This window comes from Equus przewalskii, chromosome 6 (genome assembly GCF_037783145.1).
Source record: "Equus przewalskii isolate Varuska chromosome 6, EquPr2, whole genome shotgun sequence".
NCBI lineage: Eukaryota > Metazoa > Chordata > Mammalia > Perissodactyla > Equidae > Equus > Equus przewalskii.
This window is the reverse complement of record NC_091836.1, coordinates 409,506-435,166: the sequence shown is the minus strand read 5'-3', so window position 1 is coordinate 435,166 and position 25,661 is coordinate 409,506. Positions and strand designations below refer to the sequence as shown.

General features: G+C 66.6%; 2 protein-coding genes and 1 long non-coding RNA gene across 3 annotated transcripts; 2 read left to right on the top strand and 1 right to left on the bottom strand.

Annotated features, from left to right (window-relative positions):
- The first annotated feature begins 2,890 nt into the window (after window positions 1-2,890).
- On the top strand, window positions 2,891-7,259 carry LOC103545276 (uncharacterized). Its single transcript, XR_011541324.1, has 3 exons — window positions 2,891-3,061; window positions 6,698-6,898; window positions 7,027-7,259. It is a non-coding gene; the product is annotated as an uncharacterized lncRNA (long non-coding RNA).
- Window positions 7,260-7,550: 291 nt separating this feature from the next.
- Window positions 7,551-12,952, bottom strand: KISS1R (KISS1 receptor). Its single transcript, XM_070624680.1, has 5 exons — window positions 12,550-12,952; window positions 11,619-11,743; window positions 10,231-10,366; window positions 9,714-9,946; window positions 7,551-9,556 (listed from the first exon to the last, which is right to left on the bottom strand). The coding sequence occupies exons 1-5, from the start codon at window positions 12,791-12,793 to the stop codon at window positions 9,110-9,112; spliced, it is 1,185 nt and encodes a 394-aa protein (XP_070480781.1). The 5' UTR covers window positions 12,794-12,952; the 3' UTR covers window positions 7,551-9,109.
- Window positions 12,953-15,584: 2,632 nt separating this feature from the next.
- R3HDM4 (R3H domain containing 4) lies at window positions 15,585-24,681 on the top strand. The gene is made up of 8 exons (XM_070624684.1): window positions 15,585-15,721; window positions 20,140-20,294; window positions 20,686-20,810; window positions 21,246-21,369; window positions 22,221-22,306; window positions 22,749-22,834; window positions 22,917-22,972; window positions 23,660-24,681. The coding sequence occupies exons 1-8, from the start codon at window positions 15,642-15,644 to the stop codon at window positions 23,761-23,763; spliced, it is 816 nt and encodes a 271-aa protein (XP_070480785.1). The 5' UTR covers window positions 15,585-15,641; the 3' UTR covers window positions 23,764-24,681.
- Window positions 24,682-25,661: the final 980 nt, after the last annotated feature.

Sequence of the window (25,661 nt, the reverse complement as noted above, 5' to 3'; positions counted from 1 at the left end):
GCCCAGGCCGCCAATAAAACAGACCAGGCAGAACCCGACAGGCCCGGCAGGGACACCCCAGATGGCACACCACGGGGACAGCGGGGGGCAGGGGGGACCCAGGAGGCCGCCCCTAACCCAGCAAAGGGACCCCAGAGGCTCGCAAGCCGCTCCTGGGGCAGACGGCCCCACGCGGGAAGGGCCAGCCCGGGGGCAGAGGCTCCTGGCAGCTGGCTGATGCTCAGACACCAGGCTGGGCGCCCTCCCAACCCCTCTGGTGGCCTGAAACAGCAGCCTGATCCCACCCAGAGTGGGGAGCCTTCCAGTGTAGACCCCCCAGCCTCGTCCGTCAGAGAGGGGCCCTGCAGAGCCAGGGGCAGCCGGGTGGCCCTCGGCCTTCCTGGACTGCACACCCTTCACCCAGACCCCCTGGGCTCCCAGCTGGACGGGGACTGGGTGGGTCGGGGGGGCCCCTGTGGGGAAGGGGGGAGAGACGTGTCCCCATAGGACCTGGGTGTCCAGCAGGGGAGGGGTTCCAGGGCACAAAGACCCTCTCAGAGGCCACAGGGCTGGAGAGTGACCAGCGGAGGCTCGTCCTGGGAGGCAGAAAACGGCACCCAGCCCCCCACCCCGGGGCCTGGCAGCGCCGCCCCCCCCCACCCCCCAGCCCCAAGAAGTGCTGAGGGGACATTTCTGGCCCAGTGTCTCGCCCCGGTCCGCCGCCCCTCCCCCACCTTTGACAACTTCAAGAGAGACCCCCCCTCCCCACGGAAACGCTCCAGGCAACGCCCCCCCTCTTTGGGGGGCAGAAGGAAGAGGCCAGAGGAAGCCACTCCCCCCCACCCCCCCCCTCCCGGCCTGCTGGGTTTAATGACCCTTCCGGGTCGCCGGGTGGGGGAGGGGAGCGGGGCAGGTCTCCACGCTGCGGCTGGTGGAGGGGGCAGGTGGGAACCCCAGGGCCCCCCTGGGCCGGGCCCGGGCCCCCAGTGGCCGCCATTAACCCTCAGCTGGTGCCGCCCACCCCCTCCAGACCCCTCCCCCCAAGAGCCCTTTGTCCTCGGCCCCTACCCCCACTTTATGACAACCCCGGGGGAAAGGCATTCCCAGGCAGGGACCGGGGCGGGGATGGGGGGGCGCTGGGTGGTCGTTGGGACCTGGCTAGGGGGGCGGGGAGGGATCCCGGGCCACACCCTCCCACCCCCCACCCCCCCCACCAGTGCCTCCCGGAGAGAGAGGTCACCCGCTCAGGCCGGGCCTTGCAAAACACAGTTATTTAAAGAGTTGTGCAAGGCCGGGGCCCGCGGGTGGCGAAAGGGGCCCCTCACTCCACCCCGGGGGAGGGCGGGGGAGGGCGGGGCGGAGAGCTGGGGAGGGGGCTCGGGGAGTCGGGACGGGGGCGCCCGCCCCCCCCCCCCCCCCGCCCGGAGGAAGTGAGCCGAGCAGAACTGAAGAAGAAGAAATAAGACGACAAAAACCCCAGTCCGGATTTCAAAGGCTTCTTGGAAAGCGGCCGATTTGCATGGGTGGGGGGGGCAACCCCTCCGGCCGGGGCGACTAAAAACGGAAGATTATTGACAAACCCGCCGCCTGGGGTCGGCCGCCGAACGTTGGATTGACAAACGCGCGCTCCCCGGGCTTCCTGCGCCCGCTTTTGTGTCTGGGGGGCACTGGATGGGGGGGGAGGCGGGGGGGCTTTTCCCGGGGATCCCCGCCAGAGAGCCGGGGCCCCGGGCCGAACCCACCCCCTTATCCCGGGCGCGGGGACCTGGGGACCGTGGTGTCCCCTCCAGGGGCCCCCTTCTGCCCGGGAGCCGACACTTTATAAATAAACCGCCCGGGCTGGGGAGGGTCGCCAGGGAACGGCCTTCCGCACCCGGCGCTCCCACTCCGCGCCCTCGGGGCTCTCGAATAAAACACCCGATTCCGGGGAGAAAAAAATGAAATAAGAACCGGGAGCGCAGCCCCCCGCGCGCGCCGAGAGACCATTTCCTTCCGCTGGGGAGGGGGGAGCGCGCGCTCGCGACCCCCGATCGCCCCCGCGCGTCCCCGGCGCAATACGGTAGGGGGTGAGGTCTCCAAGGCGGGGGCGCCGAGCAAACTGCCCCAACTCCGACCCCCTAGGATCGCCTTCCCGGCGCTGGACCCCCCACCCACGTCGCTGCCCAACTTTGGGGACCCCGCTCATTGGTTTCCACGGCGCGCTGCGCCCACCCGAGACCGGAACGCGCGGTTTAAAAGGCCAGTGCGCGCGCCCCCCCCAAGCCTCACCGCGCGGGGCCCGCTCGGGGGGCGCAGGGCCCGCTCGGGGGGCGCATGCCCCGCGCTGGCGTCCGGCCCTGCCCCGGCCGCGCCTGGCCTCCCGCCCGGGCCGCGAGCTGCGCGCTGCTGGCTGCCGGCCGCCGCCGGGTTTGTGCCGCGCGCCGACTCACCGAGCCGCCAGCCGAGTCCGCGTCTACACCCCCATCCGACCCGATTGGTAAAAGGCTCCCCGCGCGCGGCCTCCCCCGCCCCTCCCCTCCCCCCGCCGGCGCGCTCACCGCCCCGCAGACAAATCACCGGGTGACAAATCGCTCTCAGATGCAAATACCTCGCCGGTGATTCAGCGCCGCGGCCCGGGACGCGGGGAGGGGTCTCGGGAGGCCCCCTCCCCCTTCCCCGAAGCCCCCTCGCGCCCCGCGCTCGGTCCGGCGACGCGCCACCGGCCCCGGGGCTGTTGGGGAGGGGGGGGGAAGACTGGACGGAAATTTTCAAGTCGCGGCCCCTTTAAATGATAATAAATAATAAAAGGAAGGGGAACAGCGACGCGGGACGCCCCGCCCCCTGCCTAGGGAAGGTGGGCAAAGTGCGCGCCGCGGCCCCGAGCGCACAGGGCGCCCAGGGCGCGGGCGGGGCTGGGAGCGCCCGCGGGGGAGGGGAGGGGGGCTGGGCCTCCGCCCGGGCGGCCGGGGAAGGGTGGGGGCCTCGAGCCGGGTCGACGACCCCCTCCCCCATCTCACCGAGCACCTAGGAGGGGCCTGCCGGGCTCGGAGTTTCACCCCTGCCCCTTAGACGCGGCGCCCGGCAGCCGAGCCCCGGTTTGCAGGTCCGTAAAATGGGGATAGAGACCCGGGGGGGGGGCCCCGCGCGGGGGGCGCGGAGGGGCGGGCCTCCGAGAGGGCGCGGCTGCAGGGGGGCCTGGCACCCGCAGAGGCCTGGGGGTGGCGGGGGGCGCAGGGTCCCCGGAGGCCGGTCGCCAAATCGTGACGACCCCTCCCCCGATGTCGCCCCCTCTGGGGAACCTGACAGCCCCCCCGTCCGGGAGGCGACACCCGCTGGTCTTCTGGGCGCTAAGAACTGGACGATCATCTCCGTGTTCTGAGCGCCCGGCGGCCCGGCCATGTGCCCAGGTTCATTGACACCGCTGCGTAGCGAGACTCTTAATGTCCCCATTGCGAAGAGCGGGAAACTGAGGCACGGAGTAGTAGGGGAGCTCGGGGGTGGGGGGTGGGGGCGGGGAGTGGGCTCAGCTGGGAGGTCTGAGCCCCAGAGGCGACCCCTGGGGCTTACTTATCTCAGGCGCCCAGGCTCCAGCCCAGATAAGAGCCGAGTCGGGGGAGCACGGGAGGCGGGCAGGGCCCCCCCGAGGGCCCCCCACTTCTCGGAGGTCCCCGGGGGGTGGGGCTGGAGTCCTGGTCCTGAGTGGGGGGGTGCGTGGACAGCCCCTCCCCCTCCCCTGTGGCTCTCGGCCGTGCCATCTGCTCTGCCCCCCCCCCCCCATCGCAGACCGGCTCTGGGATTCCCCAGCCCGAGGGATGGGCGCGGGAGAGCCGCCCCCACCCCAGGGCCGGAGTCCCGCCCGCGCCCTGCAGGGACCCAGCCCTCCGGCCCCGGGGCTGCGTGTGGCCTAATGGCAGCAGGTGGCAGGGAGGCCTCCCCCTTCAGGCTGTTAGACACCCCACCCCGGCTGCTTCCCCGCCCCCCGCGGGGAGGGGCAGACCTCTGCCCGCGGAGGGGGCGTGGGGAGCCCCAGGTGAGCAGGGCAGGGGAGGCGCCCACAGAGGGGCCAGTGCCGAACAGCCCCCTCCGCACCAGAGAGCCCAACAGATCAGCATGCACCCCGGGGGGTCGCGACCCGGCAGGTGCGTGAGCCTCCCTGTGCCTCAGTTTCCCCTTCTGTAAAATGGAATTCATTCCTGGCATAGTAGTTTTGAAGATTACATTTCCCCCTCTTCAAAGGGAAGGGGGCAGTGGGGGGGAACCCTGAAGGGCAGGAGGGTGCTGCCCCTCCCCCTCCCAAGGGACGCTGTGGTCCCCACGGAGCTGGGTGCTATCTCCCCAGAGGTGCCAGGCCCGGGAGGGTGAAGGGTTGCAGGATCCCAAGCTGCCTCCAGCCACGGGGCTTCTATTTTTAGCCCCAGGAGGGAGCTGGGAATTGATACAGACTTGCTGGCTCCACTGGGGTGGGCAGCAGGCCCAGGTTCCAGCTGCCTCCTGGCTGTGTGATCTTAGGTTAGTGCAGACCCCTCTCTGGTCTCTGTTTCTCAAGCTGGGAAATGAGTACAGCTACCCCAGCCCTATACAATTTCCTGGCCTGACCATCTTGCGGGGCCCCTGTGGGTTTTGGATGTTCCCCCCCCTCCCCCCCCCGGCAAAAACCAGCCTGATCCTCACCCAGGCCCTGAGTCAGTCACTCATCCTGCTGTCCGCTCAGGGGTGGGCGGCATCCTCTTAAAAGTTCCGCTGGATCCCAAACTGGCCACCTTCCCACGTATCTTCCTCCTCACAGTCGCACCTCCGGGCCTTTGCACTGGCTGTTCCCGCTGCCTGAACCGCCCTCCCCGGGTCACCCCATGGCCGGTGCCTTCTCCCGACTCAAACTGGAACGTCCGCCCCTCGGAGCGCCCCCCCACGACCTCCCAGAGTCCCCATCACCCCATCACGCCGCCCTCCTTTATCTCCATCGAAAGGCTTCTGTTTCAAAACAGCTCTATTTACTTAACCTACTTGGCCCTGCTGGCGGCTGGGTCCCCAGCCTTGAGGCTGGCCTGGTACACAGTGGAGCTCAATACATGTTGTTTGATGGATGAATCCGTGTGTCCCCGCCCCTCCTCCTTCCTCCCACGGGATTTTGGGTGTCTGTCTACACAGAGGTGCAGGGCAAACCGAACTACTCGCCATCTCGGTGTCCCAAAGCAAAAAAGCCCGGAGCGGGGTTGCTGGGCGCCCCTTGACCCGGTAACCCCCGCCCTCTGCTGTCACCCGTGCTACCTCCAGGTTGCCTGTCGCTGGGAGCCAGGGTCCGGGAGAATGTCATCCTAACTTCTTTGAAAATGAGAAGAAAAAAGCGAGTATCTTCTATAGCGGATCCAGCCTGAATGATATTCGTCTTTACCCCAAATAACAATTTTTAACATTTTTTTCCTAGAAGGGGACCCCGCGAAGCAAAAAGGGCCGAGGACCCGGCAAATGAGTAGTAGTGCGGCTCTGTTCGCCCCGTGTGGCCGCGGGGAGCCTTTCAGCCGGGGGTGCAGGTTGGGGGACACCGGGGCCACCGCCCCCCCAGGCGCTGGGGACACCTTGGTGGCATCGCCCGGGGAAGCGAGACCCCTCCGCGGGGTGCGCGCGCCACCTGCCGGGCACCTGCGGGGCTGCGGCCTGGGGTCGGGGCCTGCGATGGGCGGGGCCTAAAGGGGGCGTGGTTCGGAGGAGGGGCGGGGCCAGCGATCCGCGGGCGGCCGCCAGGTGGTGCCGTCTCACCTGGAAAGGAGCTCCCCGGGTCAGGCGGGGAAACTGAGGCCCGCGGAGCCAGGCTGTCGTCCCCTGGAGCTCCTTCTGCTCCACGAGGGGCTGCTGGACAGCGCGCGGGACTCGCGGTTAAATCTGAATTTCAGATAACAAATAATTTTAAGTTTACTGCAAATATTGAAAATTTTTTCATTGTTTATCTGAAATTGAAATTAAACCAGACGCCCGGGGTTTATCTCCATATCCCCTGGGGCCCATCCACATCCCCTCCCGGATGGGCTTTCCCGGCAGATGCCTGGTCCTGGCAGCCCAAAAGATCAGAAAAATAGTCATCGCCATCAAATAGTAATTGGAAAAATCTCTGCCTGCCTCAGACCACGTCCCTCCCTGCTTGGAAGCCTCTCATGGCTCCCGTCGCCCACCTACGGGAAAGACCCTACTCATCTCCGCTGCTGGCAAGGTCCCCACCACCTCTGTCCTCACCTCCTCCCCTTTCCCCTCCTCACTGCCCTCCAGCCCCACCTGCCTCCCTGCTACCCCTCAAATCCACCAGACATATCCTGCCTCAGGGCCTTTGCACCGGCTGTTCCCTCTGTCCGGTGCGATCCTCCCCAAGCTCTGGGCTCAGTTCACTTTTCTCAGACTCACCTCCTCCAGAAAGCCTTCCTGGACTGGCACCCACCAAGGTCAGCCTCCCAGTTACTCGCAATGGAGGCACATCTTCCCTTCACAGCCCTTTCTACGGCTGCCACTTTGCAGCTCTCTGGGTCGTTTGCCACTTATTGGCCCCGTGGACGACTAGCCAGGGGCTCCATATGAGGCGAGGTGAGGGGGGCGGTGGCTACCTGGCACGGGGAACAGTGCCCAGCTGAAAGGACAAGGACGTGAGGATCCACAAAGGGCACGCCCTGGGTCTGCAGTTTTGAAATGATTCCTCTTCCTGAATGTCCTTTTCGAGCCTTTAACACCATTTTATTTTACTTTTTATTTCCAGATAATTGTAGCCTCTCCTGCAGAGCCGTCTCCCTCGTTCCCTTCACCAGCTGCCCCGACAGTAACTCAGCAGCGTTTTGCAAAACCGCGGCACGGCATGGCCACCAGGAGGCCCACACTGAGGCCACCCTCCCATCTGACCCGGATCTTCTTTTCCTGGGACCTGTGAGTGTGGTTAGCTCTCTGCGACTTTGTCACCTGGGTAGGTTCGAGTGTCCACCTCCGGGTCCGGGGACGGGAGGTCCCTCGTGTTGCCCGCCCGCCTCCCCCGTCATCCCTTAGCCCCACAACCACGCATCTGTCTCAGTCCCACGATGTCGTCACCTCCAGCTGCTACCCAGATGGAACCAGACATCGTGTCACCCGTGGGTCCTTCACGCTCGCCGAGATTCCCGGAGAGCCACGTGGGGTGTTGTGTGTGTCTGTGGTGTGTTCTTGACCTTGTGCTGCTGAGCGGTGCTCCGTGGGGTGCATGCACCACAGCGGGTTTCACCCCCCACCTGCCGAAGGACGCCTGGGGTGTCCCCAGTTTGGGGCTTTTGATAATAAAGCTGCTGCCGACATCTGTGCGGGTTTGTGTGCGGACGGAAGTTTTCATCTCTCTGAGCTGATTACTCAGGACGCCCCCTTTAGCTTTTTTTTTTAATGTTTTTTTTTTTTAATTTTTCCTTTTTCTCCCCAAAGCCCCCAGGTACACAGCTGTATATTCTCAGCTGTGGGTCCTTCCAGTTGTGGCATGTGGGACGCCGCCTCCACATGGCCTGACAAGCGGTGCCATGTCCGCGCCCAGGATCCAAACCGGCGGAACCCTGGGCCGCAGAAGCAGAGCGTGCAAACTTAACCACTCGGCCATGGGACCAGCCCTGCTTTTTTTTTTATTCATTTTTCACACAGAAATCACACCCCACCTTCTGCACACACCTCCTCTTTTAGTCCCCACAACACACTTGGTTATTCATCCCACAAATATCTATTCAGCCCTACTGTGCGCTGGGCCCCGGGGACCCAGTGGGGACCAGGTCAGACAGGCACCCGGCAGGTACAGCCCAAGGATGTCAGAGCTATGAGGGGGGCAGCACTCGGCCCGGACGAGGCGCCTGACCCAGCCTGGAGGGGGCCAGGAGGGCTTCCCGGAGGAGGGGGCAGCCAAGTTGATTGGAGGATGAGCGAGGATGCACCTGGCACAACAGAGGGAACTGCATGTGCAAAGGCCCAGAAGCGAGGAGGACAGCGGCCCAGCCGTTCAGGAAGCCACAGAGAGACTGCGGGTTTGGGGGAGAGTGGGGAGAGGCAGGGGGTGGGTAGGGCCTGCAGGCCACGGGGAGAATTTCCACCCTGTGTCCAGCCCAGTCCCCAGGCCGGGTCTCGGAGACCGGAACAGGCAAGGGTCAGGCCAGGGTCCGAATGGTGCCATGTTCTGGCCTCTCGGTCTTATTAACATCTCAGCAAATCTGGATTGTCTGGGGGCCCAGGATGGCCCCACATAATTTGTGAGGATTGGGGCCTCTGAGAGACGGGCGGTCCTTCTTCGGGGCGACTCCGCCTGTGGCCTGCAGGGCCGTCCTGGGTGGCTGCACTGATTCTCGCCCGCACACACACGCAGTTTAGCCCACCAGGACGTGGGTCTAACCCCGCCTCCAATCTGGGGGGGGGTCTCTGACACCCCCAAACTGTCGATGGGGTAGCAGTGGCTGCTGGGACCTGTGAGTCTGGGCCTCCAGGTCCTGCAGCTTCCACCATTTCCTGCACATTTCTGCCAAAGATGCCCTGTGACTCTGCCAGAGGCTTCCTGGTCCCCAGGTGAGCCACCCCCACCCACCCGCGTGGGGGATGGGAAGCGCCCACTGAGCGCAGCCACCCCACAGAATCCTGGGAGGTGACACGGATGCTGTTCTGCGACTCTCCATTTGGGGTGGTTTGTTACGAAGCAGTGGATCTGCCTCTCACACGGGTGGTTCTGCACCCTGAGCCCCCAGGAGGACTCACGGGACCGACGGCAGTCACCACGTTCCCAGCCAGGACAGGTACATTATTAATAATGACGCCTTATTTCATCCATTTTAAGATACACATGGGGTTCACGGTTTAACATCTCTGGGAGTGCGACGCATCTTACAATCTTACCGTCGACCACAGGCCCGTGTGCAGAAATTTCTATAGACGCTTCCTTGAAGGGGCCAGCATCAAAGCATCTCCACTTTCGGGAAATACAGAAACAATAATTACGATATCGATAGCAGCAAACAGCACAGCAAATCTGTACCAGACGTTACAAGAGGACAAAATAAGTTCATGACAATTATCTGGGACAAAAATAGATTAATAACAGAATAATAGCAGGTGCTGTTCAAGGAGCGCCTGTTCCCGAGGGGCCCATCTCCAGAGAAGGCTCAGAGAGGGGCAGCGTGTTCCCTCAGGACGCACAGCCTGCGCGGCCCCCTCCGCCGCTTCCCGGCTCCATTGGGATCCCGGTGGGGGTCGGGCGGGCGGCCAGGTGGTGCAGCTCGGCGCGGGGCGGGGGGGCGGCGGCGGCGTCCGAGGGTCCGGAGCGGCGGGGTTGGCGGGGGCGCCGGGGAGCGCAGGGGCAGACGCCGCGCAAGGCCCGACGGAAGTGGGAGCCCAGGAAGGCGTAGAGTAGCGGGTTGAGGGCCGAATTGCTGTAGGACATGCAGTGCGCCCAGGTCTTGAGCGCGTACGCCGCGTAGCTGCGCGGGTGCCAGGCGCCCGCCGGGCCCAGCGCCTGCAGCAACAGGAACAGCTGGATGGGGCCCCAGCAGGCGGCGAAGAGCAGGACCACGGCCGCCACCAGCCGCGAGACCTTGGCGCGCACGGCGCCCGCTCGCTCCGCCAGCAGCTGCCCCTGGGGGTGGGGGGGGCGGCGAGAGGAGGGAAGGCTGAGGGTCGGCTGGGGCAGCCCCCTCAGAGCTCCCCCACCGTGCCACCCCCTGGGACCCCTCCCTCGTGTCTCCCCCCCACACACACACAGCTTGGCCGCGCGCCCCCTCCCAGCCGCGCACCTGCAGGGCGCTGTCGGCGCGCGGGGGGCGCACGGTGGCCCGGCCCAGGTGGCGCAGCATGGCCCCGTAGCAGGCACAGGTGGCGGCCAGCGGCAGCAGGTAGAGCGCCAGCAGGTTGTAGAGCGCGAAGGCGCGCTCCAGGGCGCGGCTGGGGAAGGCCTCGCTGCAGTAGGTGCGCGGCCCGGGCGAGAGGCGGTGCAGGACGAGCACCGGCGCCGACACGGCCGCCGAGCCTGCACCACAGGCCAGGCTGACGACCTTGTCGGGGGGACTAGGGGGCGCGAGGGGTCCAGGGCCCTGGTCTCCCCGAGAGCCTCCCCGAGCAGCGCGCACTGAGTGCCTCCTGGGTCGCCCCCACCCGCGCCCTCAGTAGCCCTTCGCAGGGGTCACTGTTGCGCCCATTGCCCAGATGCACGACCGAGGCCGGAGAGGGGCAATTGGGGGGGGAAGCCCGGAGCTCGAGGACTTGTCCCTCCACCTCCGTGCAGTCCCCTCCCCCCCTCCCCCGTGCACTCACCCACCCAGATGCCGAGGCTCACGGCCAGCGCCAAGCGCGGCGTGCGGCGGTGCAGGGCGCGCAGCGGGAACACCGTCACGTACCAGCGGTCCACGCTCATGGCCGTCAGGGTGGCGCACGTGGCTTGCACGGAGACCTGGGAGCCCCAGGAGCCGGCGCGTGGGCCCCTGCCCGGTCCACGGCCTGCCCTGTCCCCACCCACTCTGAGGGTCCACCCCCCCCATGTCCAACCACTCAGGCGCACCGGAACGTGTCCAGGGAGGGTCCCCAGGGCCACAAGTTGAAGGGACAGGAGAGGAGAGGATACCAGAGAGGAGCCCAGCATGGCCGGGGAAGTGAGGGGACCACTGGGGGTCCACGGAGACCCCGAGACTGAGACACGGAGAGGCAGGGCCATCCTAGGATCGCGGGACAGGCGGGGCAAGAAGCCGCGGGGCCCAATCACCCTCCCGGGGCCCACGGCCACCCCACTCCGGCCCCCAGGACCAGCCCTATCTGTCTCTCCCCATAGCCCTCGAGCCCGACCTGGTTCAGGTTCCACCTTGTCCCACCCACCCCAGACTCTCTCCCCGCCCCGACCTCCTCCACGCTGTGCCCCATCTGGGCCCAGGCTCTCCCCTCCTCAGCCCAGACTCCGCCTCCCCGCCCCACACCCCCCCACCTCCCAGACTCCGCCCCCACCCAGACCCCGCCCCCTGGCTCCAAGGCTTTGTCCCGCCCAGGCCCCGCCCACCTCCCAGGCTCCACCCCCACCCAGGCCCGGCCCCTGGCTCCAAGGCTCAGGCTCTGCTCCTGGTTCCTAGGCCCTGACCCACCTAGGCTCCGCCCCCACCAAGACCCCGCCCCTGGCTCCCAGGCTCCGCCCCACCCGGACTCCGCCCCCAGCTCCAAGTCTCTGCCTCTGCCCAGGCTCCGCCCCCGGCTCCCAGGCCCCGCCCTGCCCCGGCTCCGCCCCATCCAGACTCCACCCCCGGCTCTCAGGCTCCACCCCCACCCAGACCCGTCCCTGGCTCCAAGGCTCCGCCCCTGCCTAGGCTCCGCCCCTGCTTAGGCTCCGCCCACCTCCCAGACTCAGCCTCTAGCCAGGCCCCGCCCACGGTCCTCAGGCCCCGCCCCTCAGGCCCCGCCCCCGCCCAGGCCCCGCCCCCGCCTAGGCTCCGCCCACCTCCCAGGCTCAGCCTCCATCCAGGCCCCGCCCACGGTCCTCAGGCCCCGCCCCACTGCGGGCCCCAGCCCATCAGGCCCCGCCCCCGGTCCCGCCCCCGCCCAGGCTCCGCCCCTGCCTAGGCTCCGCCCACCTCCCAGACTCAGCCTCCATCCAGGCCCCGCCCACGGCCCCCAGGCCCCGCCCCCGGCCCGGCTCCGGCCCCGCCCCGCAGCCCGCGCACCTGCTGGATGTAGTTGACGAACTTGCACATGAAGTCGCCCAGCACCCAGGACGGCAGCGGGTAGAGCAGGGCCGTGAAGGGCACGCAGCACAGCAGGAAGGTCACGTCTGTGGCCGCCAGGTTGGCTGCAGGCGGGGCACGCGCGGGGCTGGACGCGGGGCGCGCGGGCCTCAGCGCCACTCAGCGCCCCGTGCATGCCCTCCAGCCCTCGCCTCGTCCGAGGGACCAGCAGGACGGCTGGGGAAGGCCCCCGACGCCCTCGGGCAGAGAAGTTGGGGCACCCTCCAGTCTCCCCCTTTTACATTTCAAACGTCCCCGAGCACCGGCTTCATAGCTATTCAAGCAACAATCTGCCCGACTCACCACCGCCCCCCAACCCCGTCCGGGCTGGGAGAGCATGCGCAGACCTCTGTCCCCCTGAGCCCCCGTTTCCTCCTGTGCACACTGGAGACAGGGGTGCTCGCCCAGCAACCACCACAGAACAGAGAACACTGCACACTCACCTGTGCCGGGTAATCCACCCCCCACCCCCATCACACAAACGTGCAAACCGAGCCACTGGGGCAGAGGCCGCAAACTGGGGGTCCCCGGGCCAAGCGGTCCCTCCCCCACCCTCCTTCTCTTCGTGGGGTACCGTCTAGTAAGAACCACATTTCAATCGGACGTCTTCCTCCAGCGACAGGGGCGAGCTCTCCATGCGCCACGCTCTCCAACCTCCCTTTTATCTACTGCAGCCCCCAGGGAACCCTCCAACGCCAGAGTTTGCGACCTCTAGCCTAAGGTTCGGGGGACAGTAGTTCCCGGAGCCCTGCTGGGGAGAGACCTCTATGGGGAGGGCCCAATGCACCACCAGGGGTGCGCTCCGCCCTCGTGCTGACCCCCCGGCCGGGCAGGCGGGCGCGCAGGCAGGGCGCAGAGCCCGGGCGCTCACCGATGTAGAAGTTGGTTACCGTCCGCATCTGCTTGTGGCGGCAGATGACGAAGAGGACCAGAGAGTTCCCCGTCAGGCCGAGCAGCATGAGCACGGCGAAGAAGAGCGGCACCAGCCAGGCGTCCACCGGCCACGGCTCGGGGGCCCCATCGTCTGAGGCGTTGGCGCCACGGTCCGGGCAGCCCGACGCGTTGGCCGGCGCCCACCAGGACGCGTTGGGTCCGCACGTCGCCACGGCGGGCATGGCTTCGCCGCCCTCTTCCTCCTGGTCGCCCTCGGGGATTGCGCCCCGGGATCCCCGCGGAGGCCCTCCTCCTGCCGCCCGCCCACCGGGGATGCGCCCGCGGAGCCCGGGGAGGGTCTCGGCTGGAGGCCACCGGATCTGGAGGGCGGCTCCGCAGGGCTCAGCGGCTCCTCTGCTGACGCCGCGCATTTATACCCCGCGGCCCCCCCCACCCCCGACCCCGCCTCTTCTCCGCCCTCCCTCCCCCGCGCGCCCTCCACTCGCCCGCGCAGCACCCCTCTCCCCCGCTCCCTCCTCACCCCGCACGGTCAGGGCGAGAGCGCAGGAGGGGCCGGCGGGAGGGGGGCTTCGGGCCGAGACCGGGAGGGGAAGGCCACCTGGAGGCCTGGAGGCTGCTGTGGCCCCTGACCTCGCGGCCAGAAACGCAGCACAGAGACAACGGAATAAGGCGTGTGGCAGGTGGTGACTTAGACCCTGCGAGGGGCTGGGGCTCCATGTGGGTGGGCCCAGGCCTGCGGTGAGGCCGGCCCCCAGTGGAGGCCCCGAGTGTCGCTGGGGCTGCAAGGAGCAGTCCCCTGGGGCACCGGGGAGCCATGGAAGGTTAAGAGAAGTGAGAGAGGCCTGGGATCTGGCGGTTACAAGATGCCCATTCTTCAAAGAACTTGACCTTCTTGGGGCTCCAAGTGCTGCCACGCAGACCCCAGCTGGCAGTGGTTGGCAGATACCTGCTCTGGGGACATGGCCATGGCCACCTGTGACGCTGGCAGAGGACACAGTTGGTCCCAAAAATCCACACCTGGAAATGTACCCCAGATACAAGCCCACGAGTCACCCGACAGGGTGCCAGGACATTTGGGCCATTGGTACTATGTAGCAGAGAAAAAAGATGCTGCCATTCGTGCAAAAAAAGACCAAAAAGGGGCAAAGGAAATGGATAAATATGCACAGGCGTCTGAGGGACGCACATCTCCAGAGGGAAGTACAGACAGCTGGGGGGAGGGAGACGGTTCCCTGTTTGCCCTTTTTATGCCTTCTTGACAGCAGCGTAAGAAACCAGGAAAGGAAGAAGAACCCCTCTGGGGCAGTAACGAGGGACGGGTTAGGACGAGGAGACCAAGGTTGCTCGGTGGGGCTGGAGGAACTGTTGTGGGGAAGCTGCTGAGTCGGACGGGCTGGACCTTCGAGGTGGGGGCCCTGGGGGGCAGCTCATGCCCAGATTGAGGGTCCCCGAGGGTATTAAGAAGATGCCGGCCAGGTCCCCTGGGAGGGAGGCCCGAGGATCAGGGCAAGGGAGGCCCAGGCTGCGGCCTCCAGAATCAACATTTACGGAGCAGCTCATCCTCCTGGGCCAGAGCAGGGAGCAGACGTTCCCGGCCCCCAGAGCCCCTCCCAGCACCCCCCCACACCAGGGGGTGTCAACTCGTCACCACTGATTCCTTTTTGCCTCTTTTCACATTTATCCACATGAAGCCACACAGGAGTCTTTTCACTGTTTTCTTTTCTTTTTTCCACCTTGCTCTTTATTTATTAAAGCAACTAAGTCATTTGTCTCATACAATTTCCACCAGGCTGGATCTGGTGGGTCACGTCCCTGGGGTGTCCCTTCACACGATCCCCGGTTCCCCACTTTCCTTGTAGACTGAAGGGCAGATTCTAGATTCTGGAGTAGGTGTGATTTTCTGCTAGAAACTCTCCCATGGCTCCCCAGTGCCCTGAGGACAAAAACCAGGTCTGTCATCACATGACATCATGCGCCCCCTCCCCCGCTCTGGCCACTCGGGATGTCCCAGGGCCTTTGCGCTGGCTGTTCCCTCTGCCAGCACACACTTCCCACTTTTGCAGCTTGCTGGGGCCCCCTCTCAGGGGCCTCCTCTTCCCCACCCCACTCAGTGGGGGCGGGGTCTGTCTTGGTGACTGGGGGAGGGTCCCCAGAGCCCAGCACGGGGCCCAGCCCACAGTGGCCATTTGTTGAATGAATAAACCCTAAATGGCAAAGGGGGAGGGGCTGATGCCCTATTTTTACAGATGGGTAAACTGAGGCACCAGCTGGGCTCCAGGGGCTGTGCTTTGAGGACTGGGTGGGGGCTGGTGGAGGAAAGGCCCTGTGGGTGCTGGGTGGGGGGAGTCCAGGTCATTTCACCTGTCCCCCGCCTCTGGAAAGGACGTCCCCCTCTTCCTGGCTACCCAGGCCTCAGTTTCCCAATCTGTCCCCCAACTCTGGCGGCCTTGTGGCCAGAATCGCCAATGCATCAGTTTCCCCGGTCTGTCCGTGGGGCTGCGTGATCCCCCGAACCTGCAGGCCGGTGTCTGCCCGCCCCCCCCCCCGCCCCTGCCTCAGTTTCCGGATCTGTGCCAGGGCTGGGTGACCCTCTCAAGACGCCCAGTGTCTCCCCTGCCACCGACCCCGCCTCAGTTTCCTGGCCTGTCCTTGGGGCTGCGTGCCCCCCCCCCCCACCAATGGCAGCCCGGGGTCTGCCTGGCCCTCACCCTCTGCCGCAGTTTCCCCATCTGTCCCCAGGGCTGCTTCCCTCCCCCCCGCCCCCCCTCAAGTTTCCCGGTCTGTCCACGGGTCTGGGTGCCCCCGCCGCCCCCCTGCAGCCCGAGGTCTGCCGGCCCCCGCCCCCGCCTCAGTTTCCCAGTCTGTCCCCGGGGCTGCGTGCCCTCCCCCCGCGCAGCTCGGGGTCTGCCCGGCCCCCGCCTCAGTTTCCCGGCCTGTCCCGGGCTCCCCGGCCCCGTGGCCGCCGCCCAGCACCGCCCGCCCGCCCGCGGCCCCGCCCCGGCGCCCGCCGTCACTTCCTGCCCGGCCGCGGAGGCCCTGCCGGGCGGCGGCGGCGGCGGCGAGCGGGCCATGGTGGCGCTGGAGAACCCGGAGGGCGGCCCGGAGGCGGCGGCGGCGGCGGGGGGCGCCCCGGGCGGGCGGCGGACGCTGTGAGCGGCGGGCGGGCAGGGGCGGGGGGCGCTCCTGCGGACTCGGGGTCCCCCGGTCCCCTCGCTGCGGCCCCGGGCCCGCCCCCTTTGCTCGAGGACACCCCGGGACGGCGGGGGGGTGGGGGCGGGGCGGGGGTCTCCTTGTCGCCCGCTGGTCCCTGGGGGTCCACTCCCCGCGTGCCCGCCCGTCTGCGGCGGGCGGGGGGCTCCCCGTTCCTGCGTTCCTGAGGTCCCCGTGCGGGTGCGGACCCCGGGGGGGACCCCGACGCCGTGCGGTGTCCCCGTGTTTACCCGAGGCGGCCGCTCCTGTCCCCGCGCTGGGCGTGACCCGCCGGGGCCTGTTTACTGCGGGGTCACGGCCCCGCCTCCCGGGACACGGGGCTCCCCGTCTATGGGGGCGCCCACCGGGGGGCAGGGGGCTTAGGACCAGGCCCGGGAGCCTGCTGACCCCAGGCAGGTGGAGCCGCCCTCTGCGGGTTTGCACCCCGGGGTCCCCGAGTTTTGACCCCCGCCGGCCTTTATGCAGGACCCCGTGTGCCCACCCTGCGGTCCTCGTTCCTGGGGGGTGATGAGTCCTCTGCTCTGGGTCCATGTCTGCCCCCTCCGTGTGCCGGGCGGGCGGGCGTGCGGCCGGGGCAGCTTATTCTGCGCTTCTGTGCCTCAGTTTCCCCATCTGTTAAGTGAGATGACAACAGCGGCCTCTTCTCAGGGCGCCTGGGGGCCCGAGACCCTGCCCTGGGACGAGCCCGGCAGAGGCGAGCGTGGGTTCTCCACTTGCTACTTAAACCTCTGAGGATTTTACTTGTTTCCTTATTATTTTAAGCGAGTTTATCATTTCCTTATTTTTATCCTTCTTTTGCTCTTATCCTATTTCTCGGGACTTTCTAGCGTCTGTGTTTATTATGACCTTGCGGTTGTTACCTCCGCTGCGGGGGGAGCGGGGGGTGTACCCAGGGGCCATATGGGTCTCTACAGATGTGGGGGGATCCGCCCCGAGGGGAGACGATGCCCCTTTGCCGAGGCTCTGACCCCGGGCCAGGTGGGTCCCTCTGACCCGCCCCCTGCGCCCTCACCTCCTCATCCTGGGGGTGTGGCCCCTGCTGGGGGGACCCCGGGCACCCCACCCAGCCTGAGTCACCTCCCGCTGCAGAGCCCTTGGTGGTTTCCGGCTCTGGAAGTAGGTTCCTGTCAGCGGTCCCTGGGGGAGGGGGCCGGCCGCCCAGCACCGAGGTGGCCGGATTCCCCATTTCAGGGGCGCAACCGGGGCCTGGCTTAGCAGGGGGGCCCGACCCCCATCACTGGATGCTGGCTCCCTCCCCGGTGAGAGCATTTCCCGAGGCCCGAGGGGTCCAGGACGCCCCCCCCACCCCCGCCAGCTGCCCCGGCTGGGTCCTCAGTTTCCCCGTCTGTGAAGTGGTCTCTGGGTGGCATGGGAAGCAAATGAACTGGCCCTTGGGGGCCGTGTGTAAACAGAAGTTCAGGGATTCATTCAACAAACAGCTGTTGAGTACCCGCTGTGGGCCAGGCCCTGCGGACACAGCAGGGACCAAGACAACCCCGTCCTGTTCCCTAGCGAGGGAGCCAAGGAGTAAACAGGTATGTGGGCCAGCTGGTGTCAGACACCCACTGGCGAGGCAGCAAGAGGGCCAATCGGGCAATTCAGGGGCGGGGCGGCTTTTGGGGAAGCTGACTTGTGAGCAGAGACCAGAATGAACTTCAGGCAGCGGGCTCAGCCGTGCAAAGGCCCTGAGGCAGAGCATCTGAGGCACCAGGAAGGGGCCCCTGAGGCAGGAGGGGGAGCGAGGCAACAGGCGGGGGGCGGACCTCCACGCTTTGACGTGTGGATGTTTTATATAAAGTTTGTGCTGGTGCCCAGCCCTCGCCCTGGGCTGCCTACAACCCTGACTGGCTGGGGACCCGTGCTGCCGCTTCTGCCCGGCCCCCGCTGCCCCGTCCCCGGGTCTCCAGTGGGCCCGGCCCTGCCGTCTGCCCCGAGGCCGCGTGTTTCCCTGTCCCGCTGGAGTCGGGCTGAAGCCGGCAAGCTCGGATTGGTGGTGGGATTCATTTCCAGGGCTCAGCTTGGCAACTGAGGCCACAAGAGGGCAACCGGGCCCGGACCCATGTGGTCTGGGGACGGCTGGGCTGGGCCGGGCTGCCAATGCCAGGCTGAGGAGGAGCCCTCGAGGGTGCTAGGGAGCTATGCTTGGTGGTAGAGCAGGGGAGAGGCCCGTGGGTCTGGGGGTCTGGATGGAGAAGCCAAGTGGGCTGTGGCCTCGGGCCGCCAGTGTCCTCTGTGGGCCCAGCAGGAAGCAGGACGGCTGACTGGTCACCCGGGGGTGTGGGGTCGGGGTGTGGTCCTTTTCAGACCCGGGTTCAAATCCCGTTGGTGTCCAGTGACATTTCTCTGGGGCCCCGAGGCTCCAGCTCTCCTTGGGTCCCACCCTGAGCTGAGGTCCCCGATGGCTCTCCCCGGATGTGGCCTCTGTTATCAGCCCCCACCAGGCTGCCATCCTGGACTCCGTCCAGCTGCCGGGGTGGAGACACCGGGTCCAGCCTCAGCATCGTTGGCTCTGTGCTGACTTGGGTCGCCACGTCCTACCCTTCTTGCCGCTGTGGGGTCCCGGGATGGTGACCTCGTGCCTCGGTTCGCAGATCTGTCTAAAGGGCATCAGAGTAATAGTATTGGCCTCTCGGAGGCAATGGTGAAGGAAGGGGAGGGCTCAACCCAGGGACGTTGGTATGATTGATGGTGTGGCTGAGGGAGTGATCTCCCTGTCACAGGAGGAAACCAAGCAGGTTGCAGCTGAGTCAGTGGAGGAAGGTGTGTGTCCTAGTCCCTCTTGGCCCCGAGTGTCCCCTCCCAAACCCACAGGCACCTGCAGGGGCCATTCTGACCTCACTTTGCAGAGAGAGAGCTGAGGCTCCAGATCACATGGGGAAGCATCGTAGCCAGGATTCGAACTCAGATCTGAGCTCCAGGGCCCAGCCCGGGATGACGGCTACTTGCACCCGCGTGAGTTTACCCGGCAGATCCTGGCGCGTGGATGTCCGCCTGCCCCACGCTGGGTCTCTCAGCCTGTCCGCTTTTCCGTCCAGCGGCCTTTCCGCCAGGTGCAAAAACTCAAGGCTGGGGCTCTTTACATATGTGTAGACCCCGTGAGCCGGCTTCCCTGCTGACCCCTCTGAGGCCTCACGGCCCCGCCGTCCTCGAGCTCGCGGGGTTTTCTAGAGCCTGTCGGTGGCTGGGGGAGGGGTCGGGCTTCCGTGGTCAATTTGCGTTTTGGGAACTTTGAACATTGGGAAAGTCTGGGTGGAATTTTGGACTCGGGGTTCTGGTCATTGGAATTGTGGGATTTGTTTGGGAGACCCGACTTGGTGGTTATTTTTTAAGCGCCTACTGTGTGCCCGGCGTGCCCTGCCCACGGAGGTGGGTGGCCATCGGGGGAGTAGGAGGGACGTGATCCCAAAACCGAGCAGGCGGGCGGCAGGTGGAGGGGCCGGGGTCTCACGGATGAGGTTTGATGGGACCCCGAGAGCCGGGGGGGGTGGCGAGGGGTGGCGTGTGGCCGGAGCCGGGGGACCCTGGGAGGGGCAGCTGGCAGATGGGACGAGCGAGTCCCGACACCCCAACCGTCGAGGGCCCGAGTGCCCGTCCGCCCGCAGCGTGAGGGCCCTGCGCCCGGCGGGGACGGTCCCCTCAGCCCGAGGTCTGGGGGTCGCCAGGAAAGCCGGACAGCTTGTCTTTGCTGGAAGTTTCCATGGAAGAGCCCTGGCCCCCGCCCCTCAGCCTGCTGTCCCCGGCCTTGGGTCCCCAGCGGGAGGCCTGGCTGCGCCGCTAATCCGACCTGCAATTAACGCCATTAGCTCCGAGGAGGGGAGATTAGCCGATATTAGCCGAGAGGGGGCCGCTGCAGCCCCCTCCCGGGTCCTGGCCCCTGGGCACAGTGCGGGGTGGGTGGGGGGCTGGGGGGGCAGGTGGGCTCAGGTGTCGCCTTGAGCTCATGGGGGGGCCGCGTCCTGGTTTCTCTGCTGCTGGGGGTGGGGGGGGGACGCTCCATGAGGTCACGTCTCCTGAGAAACTCCTGGAGGAGGGAGACGCTGGGCCTGGGGGGGGGGGGCAGGGCAGCTTTTCCCAGCGACCCACCCAGTGTGCGGCTTAGGGCCAGTGTCTTCCCTTCTCTGAGCCTCGGTTTACTAACCCGTCCTCACCTCGTACCTGCTTCCCGGGGGATGTGACGATGAAATTAAATGAAATTCGGAGGGTCCAGGGCTCCACACATGGGAGAGGGTGAGCTCCCCGTCGCTGGGGGAAACCAAGCAGGGGGATGGCTATGGGACCGTGGCAGTGTCAGGGTTCCGCCTAGGGGTGCTGGCCTGTCTTGGCCCCAAGGACTGACCCCCCCCCCTCGACCCCCCAGGCCCCTTCCGGGATGCCTGCCCACTCTAACCGGCTCCCAAGTGAAGAGGTTCTCAGCCTCCAAGCGGAAGCAGCACTTCATCAACCAGGCCGTGCGGAACTCAGACCTCGTGCCCAAGGCCAAGGGGCGGAAGAGCCTCCAGCGCCTGGAGAACAGTGAGTGGGGGTCGGGGGGGTGCCTCCAGGGGGACCCCCAGGCCTCAGATGAGAATGGTGTGTGTGTGTTGGCATTATCTGTTGCCCTTACCGTGAGCCTAGCTCTGAGCTGGACACTGGGAGCTCTGGGCATTGGAGTTGGGGCTTTACAGGATGTGCAGGAGTTCAACAAGCCAGGGAGCAGTAGGCGTTGTGGAGGCTGGACTGTTTCTGTCCCTTCTGGGAAGGACAGTTGGAGCATGGAAGTGGGGAGACCAGTGTGAGAGTAAAGGCCCTAAATATAGAGGCCGCGGCGGGGGGGGGGGGGGGTGGAGATGGTCCTCAGGTCCCCGTGGAGCTTGGGGGGCCCGAATGCCACCCCTTAGCCCAGGGTCCATCTGTTTCCACCTAGCCCAGTACCTGCTGACCCTGCTGGAGACAAACGGGGGCACACCGGGTCCTGAGGACGGGGACCTGGCTCCCCCAGCGGCGCCCGGCATCTTCGCGGAGGCCTGCAACAACGAGACCTACGTGGAGGTGGGCCCGACCCTCCGCGCTCGCTCCCCCTGCTCCTGCCACACTGGCCTTCTCTCGGTTCTCGTCCCACCACCAGGCATTGCCCATGCTGGTCCCTCCACCAGTTGCACGCATGCCCCTCTGGTCCCTTGATGAATGCCCCCTCCATCTCCCTCGGGGTCCCCATCCCGCCCCAGAACCTTCCAGCACCTGTGATCCATCTGCTCATCACTTGGAATTAATTACTCGGTGGGGGGTGCATTTGGTCCATAGGGATGCCCAGCCCCAGACAGGCGGGTCCGCAGGTGCCCCCTGAACTTGCGGGCCCGGTGGGCAAGCGTGTCCACAAGGAGTAGTCCGTGCACTTGGTGGGCCTCTGCGTGCACAGGCCACATGCGGAAACAGAGGCCCTGGGGCGCGCAGTCATTTGCCCGGGCCCGCCTGCCTCTCTTCCAGGTCTGGAACGACTTCATGAACCGCTCCGGGGAGGAGCAGGAGCGGGTGCTCCGCTACCTGGAGGACGAGGGCAAGAGCAAGGCGCGGAGGAGGGGGCCTGGCCGGGGCGAGGACCGCCGGAGAGGTGCGGGCCTGGGGCGGGGGCGAGGAGAAGGGGTGGGGCGAGGAGAAGGGGTGCGGCGGGGCCTGGCCCAGGGTGCAGGGAGGAGCCTGGGGTGTGGGCGGGGCCAGGGTGCAGGGAGGAGCCTGGGGTGTGGGCGGGGCCCAGTGGATGGGGGAGGAGCCTGGGGTGTGGGCGGGGCCCAGAGGATGGGGCGGAGCCTGGGGTGTGGGCGGGACCCAGAGGATGGGGCGGAGCCTGGGGTGTGGGCGGGGCCCAGAGGATGGGGGAGGAGCCTGGGTGTGGGCGGGGCCCAGAGGATGGGGCGGAGCCTGGGTGTGGGCGGGGCACAGAGGATGGGGCGGAGCCTGGGTGTGGGCGGGGCCCAGAGGATGGGGAGGAGCCTGGGTGTGGGCGGGGCCCAGAGGATGGGGGAGGAGTCTGGAGTGTAGGCGGGGCCCAGAGGATGGGGAGGAGCCTGGGTGTGGGCGGGGCCCAGAGGATGGGGGAGGAGCCTGGGTGTGGGCGGGGCCCAGAGGATGGGGCGGAGCCTGGGTGTGGGCGGGGCCCAGAGGATGGGGGAGGAGCCTGGGTGTGGGCGGGGCCCAGAGGATGGGGGGAGGAGCCTGGGTGTGGGCGGGGCCCAGAGGATGGGGCGGAGCCTGGGTGTGGGCGGGGCCCAGAGGATGGGGGAGGAGCCTGGGTGTGGGCGGGGCCCAGAGGATGGGGAGGAGCCTGGGTGTGGGCGGGGCCCAGGGGCAGGTGAGAGGACCCTGGCGTGTGGACGGGCCCAGGGGCAGGTGGGGAGGTACCTGGTGTGTGGGCGGGCCCGGCGGCTGACCTCAGTGGCTGCCCCGCGACTTGGGCTCTTGCAGAGGACCCGGCCTACACGCCCCGCGAGTGCTTCCAGCGCATCAGCCGGCGTCTGCGAGCCGTACTCAAGCGGAGCCGCATCCCCATGGTGGGTAGCAGGCTGGGCCTCCTCTGTCCCCACACGCCTGGTCTGTTTTGATGGCCTTTTTTCTCAACTTCTCAACGGAGGTTGAGGGAGGGGGACACTGGTTCCCCGGTGTGCAGTGGAGTCCTGGAGACAGGGCGAGATAGAGACCAGTGTAATCAGACTGCAAGACCCAGGGCCCGGCAAAGGGTCTCCTTAAGGGTGGGAGGGGCAGGGGCAATGAACCTGGGCACTGCAGGATGTGTAGGAGTTCACCAGGCAGTAGGTGCAGGCAGTCAAAGATATGGAGATATCGAAGTGCCTGCCGTCCTTGGAAACAGTTAGCCTCACGGAGCCCGTCAGAGGCTGCCTTTGAACGCAGGGCCTTGAACTCTGGAGGCTCCCCTGGGCGTGGGGGGTCTGGATCCCACAGTCGGCCTGACCCCTGGGCTGGCCTCTCCCACAGGAAACGCTGGAGACCTGGGAGGAGCGGCTACTCAGATTCTTCTCGGTGTCCCCCCAGGCTGTGTACACGGCCATGCTGGACAACAGGTGACCGGGTGGGGCGGACGTGGCAAGCTGCCCGGGGTGGCCGGCTCTGGCCCACGGCCACTCACCCCCCCTCCCTCCGCAGCTTCGAGAGGCTCCTGCTTCACGCCGTCTGCCAGTACATGGACCTCATCTCGGCCAGTGAGTGCCTGGCGGCCCCCGGGACCCCAGTCGGCCCATTCAGCCCCAGGAAACCGAGGCCGGGGTTACACCCGTCTGGTTACTCAGCGGGAGCTGCTGGGGAGGAGAGAGCGGGAGCAGAGTTGGCAGCGGGCTCTGTGTTAATTCCCCAGAAGCCCCCTGTGCGTCTGGCCCACAGGGGTGACGCTGTGGACACAGACACCCCTCAATCTGCCTCTTCAGGACTTGCGGGGAGAGGGGCCTGGGGGATGAGGCTGGGACCCCGAGATGAGATGAGGGGTCCCCAGCAACAGCAGGGTTCTCATTTAGCCATCGTCCTCTTCCACTGTGCCACGCGTGTCACTTCCAGCAAGTGCCACGTCCCGGGGCCTGTGTCCCCGCTTTTGCAGCCCCCCAGGGAGGGTCCTCGCAGGCCCTTGCCCGGCCCCTGGGCGCCCCATCGGGTCCTCGCTCCCTGCGCCTGTCTCTCCGCCTCCCGCCTGCAGTTGCTAAGGAGACGGTTTCCATGGCAACCTCAGCAGGGCTGCTCCTGCGGCCCCCACGCTGGCCTTTGTTCCCGCAGACTCCGGCGAGGGGCTGGGCTGGGGGTGCTTGTCTGTGGGAGTCGACGGGGGGCCTGCACACGGGGGGAGGGGGGTCCCTGGGAAGATGGGGCCTCTCGCCTGCCTCGCTGTCCCTCTCCCTTAGGTGCCGACCTCGAGGGCAGGCGGCAGATGAAGGTCAGCAACCGGCACCTGGACTTCCTGCCGCCGGGGCTGCTCCTGTCCGCTTACCTGGAGCAGCGCAGCTGATGGCGGCCCCGCGGCGCCCAGACCTCCCTACCATCCGCTAAAATATCTTTATTATTTTTAAAATTTGCCTTTGGAAATGTAATCTTCCCCCCTTGGGGTGGGTCTGTCTCACCCCGGCCCGCCTCCCTGCCCAGCCCTTCCAGATAAACTCTGGCGGCTGGAGCTGCCTTGGACTATATCGGCCCCGTAGCTCCTCGCTCTGGGACTTGTATTTCGGCGGGGAGACCCGGCCTGGTCACTTCCATGTTCCTTCTTCGTTCAGATTTTTCCGCCTGTTCTGAAGCTTAAGCGAGGAGGGAGAGGCTGGGTTTTTATCACTTTTAATGAATTTGATGTGATTTGTTGTAGATTTTTAAATTTCCCTTTTGGGAAGAAAAACCAAAAACTCGCCCCCACTGATAAATCCGGGGGCGTCGTTCCAGTCCCTGCTTGACCCCCCACTCCCAGTTTTTGGCTTCGTGGAGGTGGGTGGGGGAGTCTCTGGGGCCTCGTCCCTCGCCCTGGGACTGTTACGTCTTGTGTGTGTGTGCGTGCGCGCGCCTGGCGACCCAGGGCGGAAGCTGCGTTTGAAATGCTGGTTTTACCCTCTTTTGGGGATGTGTGTTGTCCTCCCCTGGTGTCTTTTGGTGGCTCTTGGGGCCCCGCCGGCTCTATACACCCCCCCCCCCCCCCCCCCCCCGTTCTCCCCGCCCTTCCTACCGGGGGTCTGGGACTTCCGGCCAGAAGCCTCCGCCCCCGGACCACCCCGGTTCCCCTCCATGTCCCCTCGGCGCTCCCAGCCTGATGCTTTGGGGTGTTCTCGGGCTGGCCACTCCGGCCTGGGCCCCCAAGAGCAGGGCTGGGGGCGCCACTCCCGTGCGTGTGTCTCATTGTGCTTTGGGAAGAGTGCAGAGTCAATAAATTCCTGGTGCTCTTGTCTCCGCTGTGGGGTTTCCTTTGGGGCAGGGCTGGGGGAGCCTTAGGCTCCGGGGGCGCCTGGGTCCTGTCCTGGGGGGCTGCAGGCCTCGGCGACGGGGCTTGGCGCTGAGTGACGCCCCGACAGTGGGGCAGGTGCGGGGAGACTGCTGGGGGTATCGGCCCCGGGCCCGTCCCCCCCAGGTGCCCAGCCTGGAACCCCAGTTCTGCCGTTTCCCAGCCGCGTGGCCTCTGGTCACTTGTGTGAGCTTCCTGGGGACAAAGTACCCCACATTGTGGCTGAAAACCGCAGGAATCCGTCGCCTCCAGCTCTGGAGCCGGAAGTCCGAGATCCAGGGGGGCCGGGCCGCGCTCCCCCCCGGAGGCTCCGCGGAGGGTCCCTCCCGCCTCCCCCGGCCTCTGCGGCTCGGGCATCCCCGGGCGTGTGGCCGCGGCCCGCCAGCCTCCGCCTCGTCATCATGTGGCCTCTCGCCCTGCGTGTGTCCAGGACTGGCCGGTGTCCCGGGACGGCCCCAGCCTGGGTTTTCCGTGATCTCAGTGAGGCACGTGCCCTGCTCATGGCGCCACGTCGGGGACTCCCTGCCGTCCACGCGGCCCCTCTCTGCTGGGGGGGGCCGTGAGCTCCTGCACTCGGGGTCCCCCCTCCACACCGAGCCCTCGAGAAGGGTCGCCGTGCGCAGCCCTCGCGGGGGTGGGAGCTGCACTGAGGCCAGAGCTCTGCGTTATTATTGGGAATTCCACATGACATCTCTCTTCTCCCCGCGTGTTTATCCAGCTGTTAGATCTCTAGGGTCGGGGCCGGGCACCCAAGTGGTTGGGTTCGCGGGCTCCGCTTCTGCGGCCCAGGGTTTCGTTGGTTCGGATCCCAGGCGCGGACATGGCACCGCTCGTCAGGCCACGCTGAGGTGGCATCCCACATGCCACAACTGGAAGGACCCACAACTAGAATATACAGCTGTGTACGCAGGGGCCTTTGGGGAGAA

Excerpts from the sequence above, each read along its gene's own strand:
- KISS1R (XM_070624680.1), bottom strand. The coding sequence starts at position 12,793 with ATGCCCGCCGTGGCGACGTGCGGACCCAACGCGTCCTGGTGGGCGCCG. Across the intron at positions 10,367-11,618 it reads TCGTCAACTACATCCAGCAG|GTCTCCGTGCAAGCCACGTG; the intron begins GTGCGCGGGCTG and ends TGGGGCTCCCAG. Across the intron at positions 9,947-10,230 it reads GAGCCTCGGCATCTGGGTGG|GCTCGGCGGCCGTGTCGGCG; the intron begins GTGAGTGCACGG and ends CCTGTGGTGCAG.
- R3HDM4 (XM_070624684.1), top strand. The coding sequence starts at position 15,642 with ATGGTGGCGCTGGAGAACCCGGAGGGCGGCCCGGAGGCGGCGGCGGCG. Across the intron at positions 20,811-21,245 it reads ACAACGAGACCTACGTGGAG|GTCTGGAACGACTTCATGAA; the intron begins GTGGGCCCGACC and ends CCTCTCTTCCAG. Across the intron at positions 21,370-22,220 it reads GGGCGAGGACCGCCGGAGAG|AGGACCCGGCCTACACGCCC; the intron begins GTGCGGGCCTGG and ends GGGCTCTTGCAG.